Below are 8,714 nucleotides of genomic sequence, written 5' to 3'. Positions count from 1 at the left end.
AATTCTTTTTTGTCAAAGACGAATCCAACTAATTCATCAACCATGAATTTGAAATTTTTGAAGATAACTAGAGGAAGATTTTGACAAAAATTGTAAGAAAAGGAGCTTCGATATAAACATTGACCCTGCTCGCCGCAAAAATGTACGTTTTTCATCAATTTTTCTAGAATAGCAGCTGAAATTTAGTTCTCTAATTTCCTCATTAATTACAGATGTAAATATGGCTTAAAATAAATTAATGAGATTTTGCTTTGATATTGGCAACAGTAAATTTGTATTGTTGGCAATACACTTTATTTTTGCCTACAAAATAGGTGGGTTGTGGCCTAAAACTTAGCTAATTATTTTCCAAGTTTCCGCCAAAATCAAATGCGCCAAAATTTTCTCTTGTTAATCACTTTTTTCGGATTTTTAGCCCACTATTTTAGTTGCTTTGGGTAAGTTTTTTTGTTGATGCCATATTTTATTTGAAAACATAGTTGTTTTAAAATATAATAAATTAGCAATAATTTATATTTGGTAGAACCCTTAATTGTCTCAACAAGTTTTGTTCACGCCTTAATTTTCTCAACAGGTTTGGTTAGTGGCCTAAGATTTAGCTTAGTATTTTTCAACTTTCCACCCAAAGAAAAGGGGCAAACCAGTTTCTTCCTTTTAATTATCTTTTCCTTAATCCTAAGCCTATTTCAGTTACCATTCTAGAAAGGTTTTCTCCTTTATTATTCTACAGCTCTAAGCAATTGGTTCTGGTTTACTCTTTGCTTCATTATTTCTCGTCTACAAATTCTGGTGAGTCTTGCTGATTACTATTTATCTATAGTGTGTTCCTTCACTTGTATCACTATTCGTTCAATTTATATGCTGTTATTTTTATTGTATTTTAGTATAAAGTCTTTTTCTGACCTTTCCTTATTTATTTTTTTGCTAAATTGACAGCAAAAATTTGAGGGACAGTTAATATTTTATATTTTTGTAGGTTATTATATGATGGATAAAAGTTGGATACTTCTTAGGAATAGGGCATTCGTAGAATACTTGAATGGCATGGAACAATTTTTAAACTTTGCATTTTCGAATCCTAATGTTGGTTTAAGAATTCAATATCCGTGCACTAACTGTAACCATGTGCGTAGGAAAACACGAGAAGAAGTGAAAATAGATTTACTTAGGTGGGGTATAGATCCAACATATAATAGGTGGATTCATCATGGTAAGTCAGATTCATCTTCAGATGATGAAATAAATTCTAATACAAATTCAGATTTAGAAAATGATGATGATGCCACTTTCGAGATGTTGCATGACATGTATCACAGTGTTCCTATAGATAATATAACTCATGATCCTTCTGATGAGCCGGCTGAGTCTAGATATGAAGAACCTAATGCAGAAGCTAAGAGTTTTTTCATTTAATATTTAGAATGTTTAGCTTCATTCCATGCCAAATAATGAGTCAAAATATATCTGAATACATGATTTTATATCTAACAATCGTTATTTAGTCACTATATTTGTTTTATTTTTACTTAAATAGTCTGTTTGGCATACATCTTAATCTATAGTTATGTTTTTGGATAAATTATTTTCTGATTGACAATATGTGCAATGTTCTGCCTTCACTTCTACTTTCAACTAGTTCCAGTATAATTCTTTTTATTATGTTTGCAGATTATCAGGATGACAAACACGCATGTTTCTGCTAGTGTTGAATCTTCTGGAGTAATTTCAAACCCACAACCACGTGAGTTGATTCATTTAGTAAAAAGTAGCTTTGAAAAATATCATGCTTATATAACTTAGTAGAAATAGACTTTCTATGCCTTCAAATTTGGTAATAAATTCTTATAAATAGTAGGTTTTAATCATTTGAGTAATTGATTTGTTTTTAGTCACTTTGAGTGAAGTATGATAATCTTTAAATCATAACTTTTTTGAACTACTAATCTTTTAAATTTTCTCATGCATTTCAAGTAGAAGATACAGTAGGTTGTTAGTTGCTATTTATTGTATAAACATTCATTTTGTAGAGGAAAAGAAATTGTTCTCCATCTATTTGTGGATTAGAGATCACATCTTTATATTATTTGTAAATTGTAATTAATTTGGAAGTTGAAGTTTGTAAGGACTTCATATGAAAAATACCATGCCTAAGGTCGATACATCTATTTCCTTTCTGTAGAGTATTTTTCTTAGTGATGAATTGATGTTGAAGTTTTCTACAGTCTTTTGACAAGAGGGGTTGCTCTGATGGTAAGCAACCTCCACTTCCAACCAAGAGGTTGTGAGTTCGAGTCTCCCCAAGAGTAAGGTGGGAAGTTCTTGGAGGGAAGGATGTCGGGGGTCTATTTGGAAACAGCCTCTCTACCTCAGGTAGGGGTAAGGTCTGCGTACACACTACCCTCCCCAGACCCCACTAAGTGGGATTATACTGGGTTGTTGTTGTATGTATTGCTAAGGACAAATGAGAAAAAGAAGGGGGAAGACTAGAGGGTTTTCAATCCAAAAGAAACGCAAAAATAATCCCAATGGAAAGCTAGAGGTGATTATCCCACCCGATCGAACAGTAGCAGTTGGTCCGGGAGCTAGTAATTTTGTTACCAAGCTTTCAGTTACAATTGACCAGAATGCTAAGCATGATGTCAAAACTTGGAAGAAAGTTTCTGATCTAGCAAAAGAAAGGATTGTTGCTCATATGCTGGTAATTCTCTTTGTATATCTTAAGTTCATAGTTTTTTGTTCTTGAATGAGTAGTATTCAACCAAATGACATATTTAGTAACATTTGCCCATTGTAGTAGTAGTATGTATAAAGAACAGTAGGCATATTTTAATCTAATGGTTCCAGCTTTGAAATCCTTTATTATAGGTTCCACATACAAATCTATTCAGTTGCTAGTAGAGTCTTATGTGACAAAGCTATCACTTCTAATTTTTTGATTTGAGTGCAGGACGCCTTTGAAATTCCAGATACGCAACATACTAGGGATATTATCCTTCATACAGGTAATAATTCGTATCGATATCGTCGTAGTAGGCTCCATGATCATTTTAAGAAATTTGCTACAAAGGAGGAACGATTGCAAAACATAGGAGAAGATGTCACTGAAGTTGAATGGAAACTCTTGGTGGACTATTTCGACTCTGATCCTTTCAAGGTAATTAAATGAAATATGCACAAAAGCTATTATTTAGCTAAAAGAATTCTGAAAAATGTCTACGTCAACTAGGGAAGTTACAAAAAACTAAGAAAGCAACCTATGAAATGGAACTTAAATTCTCATGACCAGATCCAAAGTCTTGTTTATTTCTTATTTTACTTTTTATACTTGAATTATAGGATATATCATAAATTCATATTCAATGCAGAGAATGAGTGCTAGAAACAAAATAAACAAAGCAAAACAAGGAATCAATCATATTTGCGGTAGAAAATCCTTCGGGGCAATCTCTTTTAAAAAGGTGAGATATGTCTTATTTAATGAATTTAGTAATTCTTTCTTCAATAACATAATTTGATTTAATTTGTTAGAGAGATGTAATCACCGGAAAAGAGCCAAACTTTCAAAAACTTTGGTAGAAAATTCACATGAAAAATGGTCATTTGGTCAACGATGTCGCTGCTGAATTGAATGTATTTACAAAACTCTAATCTTTAATCCTATGATATGAGTTTATTGAAACAAATATTGAAAGTTAAAGCTTGTATGTCCTGTTTGTAGGATAAAGTGAATGAATTGGTTGCAGAGCAAATTCAAGAAATCGAAGAGGGTACTGATGATATGGACCCTATTGTTAATGCGTCCTTTATGAAAATTGTTGGAGAAAAGTCAGGCTATTACCGCGGCCAAGGATCGGGACTTAAGCTAACAAATAAGTGATCCATGCAAGGTCTTCAAGAGCAACTGCAAGCACAAAAAAAGAGGTGGAAGAAGAACGTCATAAATGAGAGAGTGTAGAATCTAAACTTAAAAAAGTGCAAGAGCAACTTGAGGAGGAGCGAAAAAATCTAGAAGTCATGAAAGCTCATGTAGGATTCGTGGAAGTCCGCGTAGGACGTGAGCAGAAAATGTTAAAAGAGGGCATGTTAGGACTTGCATCCATTATACAAAGTTCCCAGGTATTAGTATAAGCACTAAAGTTTCTGTAGGTTCCTTATGAAGACCAAATAGTTATTTTAGAAATCTTTTGAGCTAAATCAAAAGTTGTAGCATGTAACAATGATTTACGTGTTATATCTTTGAACATTTCTAATGTTCCTCTGTTTGGTATCATTCCACCTGAAATTGGTCTTTTAGACAAACTTGAAAACCTTATTGTGTTTGGAGATAACTTAATTAGTACACACCCTTTAGATATATCCAAGCTTTCTTCTATCAAATACGTTAATCTCTCGAATAACAGTTTTAATCTCACATTGAAAGTTCACTGTGGTTGGGTTTAGAGGGTAACTCACTTACTGGAAAAATGCCAGAGTGTGGCTTTTCTTCCAAATCTTGAACTTAGGTTAGGTTATTTTAATAGTTATGAAGGTGGAATTCCACCCGAGTTTGGTTATATTAGTACCCTTAAGCTGCAAAGATTCTTTAAATTTGTTAACTAACCTATTAATTGCACTTGTAGTACTCAGTGCTTTCCAATAATTCTTTGCTATTGTTCTGGAAAATAAAACTTTTCTGTCTTTTTGATATTACAAAATAGTTTCATCCTTGGTACTTTCATATTTAAGATCTTTATTTGTGCTCTGTTTAACAGACTCGGCTTCCTGCTGCATTTTCATATTATTACAAATTTAAGTGGTTCAGATGAGGCAAGTCCTGCAAATCCTATGGATGATATCATGGTAAGTAAACTCCACCTAAGTCATGTAAAAGTAAATTTCTTATCGCGCCTGACATAAGTAGATACATCTTAGAAGGAACAAGAGCACTGGAAAGAATTGTGTTAATTCATGAATGCCTGTACTTCAATAACCATCTTTCATCCTAAGTAATTATTTGATAAATTTCAACTAAAAAACTCTGGAAAAATATATATCACAATATCTGGAAAACTCCACCCCACATGATCTTTACTGTTTTATATTCAGGAAACGAATTTAATGGCATCGAAGATTAGAGTACACAATTATTTATTTATGATCAGCCCAGACCAGAAGTACGAGCCAAAGGGAAATTAAAAGAGGAGCAATAAATTGAAGAATTAAAAGGAAACGTTAACCAATTAGTAAGCAAATCCAATTATATCTTTGTACGAGTAACTAACTTGTTAAATAGTGAAGTATTTTGTTGGAGCCCTACTTATTGTTATAGGGATCAGGTCCTATATATGCATCTGCTAAAAATAGAAAAACTTATTTTTTAGTCAAAGTAAAGTGAATAAAATCAGTAATTCATACTCAGGTTTTGGAATAAACGGGATCTCAGTTCATATTCCGTTCCATTAACTTCCTAGTTTAAACTTTCCAACTGAAGAGAAGACCCCCAGAAAAGGAAACAAGGAAAAAGAAAAAGGAAAACTTGGTTTCAATTAGTAGAAGAATAACATAAAATATGCAATTATATACTCCACTTTCAAGAAAATTCTCTCCAACTCTATAACACTTTTCCTCATGATTTGATCTAAATATTTGGCCAGCATGCATGGTAAATGTTTAGTTGTCAAGGTTTAAGACTGAAAAAGATGTAACTGAAAAAAATGTGTTTGTATGTTTAAGACTGGTCAAGGTTTGCTCAGATATACAAACAAAATAGAGATCATATTACATTTCCTAAATATTAGTTATCAACTGATTGTATGATATAACATCAAAATGTTCTCGAGTTTCTTGGAGATGTATTTATCTAAATTATATGAATGGTGTGATGAATCTTGTATCCTTTCTCTGTTAACTGGTATACTAATGGAGATATCTCTTCATGCTTTTTATGATGAATGGCTTAAAACTTTGACATGTATAATTTCTAAATTCATTATTCAGTTTTATCTGTTGTATCTCGATTTAATGTTTGTTCTATATAGTGTTTTTCACTTTGGAGCTTTGACAGATTGGTAAATGTGAGGTTTTATGTTGAGGTCAGAAATTCTCCGTCCTTGTTGGGGGAAACCACGAGATTGTAAATCTTACCTTTAATACTTGATTGGGTTGGGTTCTACTGATTGTGAACACCTAATTTTTACACTATTTTAACATCTCCTAAAGTCATTAGTGTTTTATTATTTTAATTATTTTTCTCAATTTTTGTGACTTTAATTGCATATTTCCTATCATAAAATACTACAAAAAATAGTTCTTTCTTCATTTGTGCATTTTAAGAATTAACTAGCTGTTCAGTTGGTAAATTAATCTAGTTAATTGATTATTAGAATAAGTTATTTAATTAATTTATTTGTGTAAAATTAGTTTAATAAGTAGGATTAAGGAAGAAATTTGGCCAAATTTGAAAGAAAAAGTGTCCAAGAGTGCAAGATAAAAGACTGTCATTGAAAGGGTATGAAACTACGTAGTTTACGTCGTTTCACTAAATGAAACAAGATCAAATCATACTCATCCATTCCATCTTGACCCAGTGGATCTCATTCACTCTTGGCTTAGGTATTAAAGCCTCAAAAATCTGAAAATTGTCCTCATTTTCACCCATAATTCTTTTCTCCTTCTTCTCTCTTCTCTCTCTTCACCCTCTCTACGCCGCCCCAGCTCCGCCCACCGCCGCCGGCGGACCACCTCCAAACACCTCCAAATTCACATCATGTAATCTCCACAACTTCCTCCTTCCATATCTCCAAACCAAATCCTTCAAAAATCCCTCAAATTCCTTGAATCTTAGATCTAGGAAACTGTCCCGTCACTTTTTTTCCCAAATTCTTGAAGCTCCAACCACTACCATCCCACAATACTTACATCAATGGATAGGGCTCCTCAAGACCTAGCTATTGATGCCAATTTCACCCTGAAAATCCGGCGATCAAAATCCGGCCAAATTCCGGCGACCTCCCCGAACACCCTCTTTTGTCGTACCACCATTTTTTCGGCCACTTGAATTATAAAATGGTAAAAATCCTATTATTTTTCGTGGCTGATTTTTTTATTTTATTTTTATTTTTTTCAGATTTTTATTTTGTCTATTATTAATTATTTTAGCATTAGTTTTTGAAGTTTGAATGTTAAATTTTCTGCTTTTGCACTTGTTGAAGTAGTAAAATAGTTTTGTATTGATAAAAGTGAGGTAGTGAAAAATACTTAAGAGTATATGGTACTTGTTGGGTTGTTTATTTGCTGCTGAAGACTCTATGAGTACAACACTCAAAAGTCAAATTGTTTGGTAAGAAAATGTAGATCTTTGGACAGTGTTTGAATAAAAGTCTGTCTTTGAATAGTGGAGAGCAGATTTGTTTGAAATACTTGACAAGATTTGAACCAAAAAGTCTGGCCTTTTGAATTTAAGAGCAGATTTTGTAGAAAAATCTGTCAAGAAGATTGATTTTTAATTTTTTGAAATAGCTGATTGTTTTGATATATATGGGGGACTCCATCACATTTGGGGATTACTGAGGGAGCTCTAGACACACAAAAAAGAGAAAAAATCAGTAGCTATAATATCCCTTAGCAGCTTTTGTGAGTTGATTCTTAAGTGAAAAACTTGTTTAAGGAAAATAGAGTAGTCTTGAAAGATTTTTTCTGGAGTTACATAATTGTACTGTTTTGCTGGGGTATTTCTAGTTAATTTTCTTGGGTTTGAATCTGCCGGTTGTCGCTGTCTTTTGCTGTTGTTGCTGCCCGTTTAATTGTTTTGCTGTTGATTTTGGAAAGAGCTGACTCTGCTGTATTTGTTCTTCTTTCTGCTGTCCAGGTAATTTTCGGACCATGTAAACTCATAAAATCGAGTTGGAATGAAAGATAATGACGCTGGGAAATATTCGTAGCTTCATCCTTCTATTCTAATTCATTTTTATATGCTCTTGAATGTTTGATAATGTTATAACGATATGTTAGTTAATTAAATTGTGTTAAGCATCTTTAATTATTTTTATTTTTGCAAAGCATTAGATATAATTCCACTGGCATTTGGTTGTCTGAAAGGAGCATATATATTAAAATTTGAACCCTTGTAGCCATGTTTGTCCCTTTGTTGTCACCAAGCTAAGTTTTTATTATTATTATTATTATTATTATTATTATTATTATTATTATTATTATTATTATTATTATTATTATTATATTTTAGAGTCCCAATAATCTTTTTTTTATCTCTTAAAAAATACTTATTTAGTAAGGTAGTTAAGTTGTAGATTAGAAAGACAATCTGTAAACTTATTTTTGTAAATAGTTAGCTACGGATTGCAAATAGCAAGATAGGGCCAAATCTATAACATAGCTTTAAAAAGCCATATCTGCAGATTTAAAGTCTAAAAGTATATGGGCTTTTGGATTTTGTCTTGGACATAAGCTCATTTGACTCCATCAACCCAATAGTGGGCTGCCTCATTCAATGTCAAGACAAGCCACATTTTACTAGTTTTAAGCAATGTCAATTAATAATTTTCTCTCATTAGTCTCATCTTTTAAATTAGTACTCATAACAATAATTTTCTCTCATTAGTTAAGTTGTAGATTATTATTCAAATCTTTTCTTTAATTTTTTTTAAAAATAAATAAAAACGGACATAAGAAAAGCATAAAAATCAAATAAATCACAGTTTATCCAAGTTTAATTCAAG

The 8,714-nt window shown here is 32.2% G+C and overlaps 1 protein-coding gene across 3 annotated transcripts; it reads left to right on the top strand.

Annotated features, from left to right (window-relative positions):
• The first annotated feature begins 230 nt into the window (after positions 1 to 230).
• Positions 231 to 8,108, top strand: LOC107780742 (uncharacterized). 3 transcript variants are annotated; one of them, XR_001646886.2, is made up of 7 exons: positions 231 to 789; positions 1,669 to 1,741; positions 2,948 to 3,154; positions 3,366 to 3,458; positions 3,719 to 4,116; positions 4,752 to 4,839; positions 7,847 to 8,108. XR_001646886.2 is itself a non-coding variant. In XM_016601323.2 (6 exons), exons 1-4 carry the CDS (start codon positions 2,462 to 2,464, stop codon positions 3,875 to 3,877), a joined length of 696 nt encoding a protein of 231 aa, XP_016456809.1. In that variant the 5' UTR covers positions 1,756 to 2,461; the 3' UTR covers positions 3,878 to 4,116; positions 4,752 to 4,839; positions 7,847 to 8,108. The 3 variants fall into 3 exon arrangements, 2 of the variants coding, with proteins under 2 accessions (XP_075076209.1, XP_016456809.1); XM_016601323.2 differs by lacking the exons at positions 231 to 789; positions 1,669 to 1,741 and adding an exon at positions 1,756 to 2,698; XM_075220108.1 differs by lacking the exons at positions 231 to 789; positions 1,669 to 1,741; positions 3,366 to 3,458 and adding an exon at positions 1,751 to 2,698.
• The last annotated feature ends 606 nt before the right edge of the window (positions 8,109 to 8,714 follow it).

The sequence above is a fragment of the Nicotiana tabacum genome, chromosome 8, assembly GCF_000715075.1.
Source record: "Nicotiana tabacum cultivar K326 chromosome 8, ASM71507v2, whole genome shotgun sequence".
Classification (NCBI taxonomy): domain Eukaryota; kingdom Viridiplantae; phylum Streptophyta; class Magnoliopsida; order Solanales; family Solanaceae; genus Nicotiana; species Nicotiana tabacum.
Note: the sequence above shows the minus strand (reverse complement) of the source record. Positions and strands in the feature narration are given on the sequence as shown.

Coding starts and splice junctions, on each gene's coding strand:
- LOC107780742 (XM_016601323.2), top strand. CDS start 2,462: ATGAGAAAAAGAAGGGGGAAGACTAGAGGGTTTTCAATCCAAAAGAAA. Junction 2,699..2,947: donor GGATTGTTGCTCATATGCTG/GTAATTCTCTTT, acceptor ATTTGAGTGCAG/GACGCCTTTGAAATTCCAGA. Junction 3,459..3,718: donor GGGCAATCTCTTTTAAAAAG/GTGAGATATGTC, acceptor TCCTGTTTGTAG/GATAAAGTGAATGAATTGGT.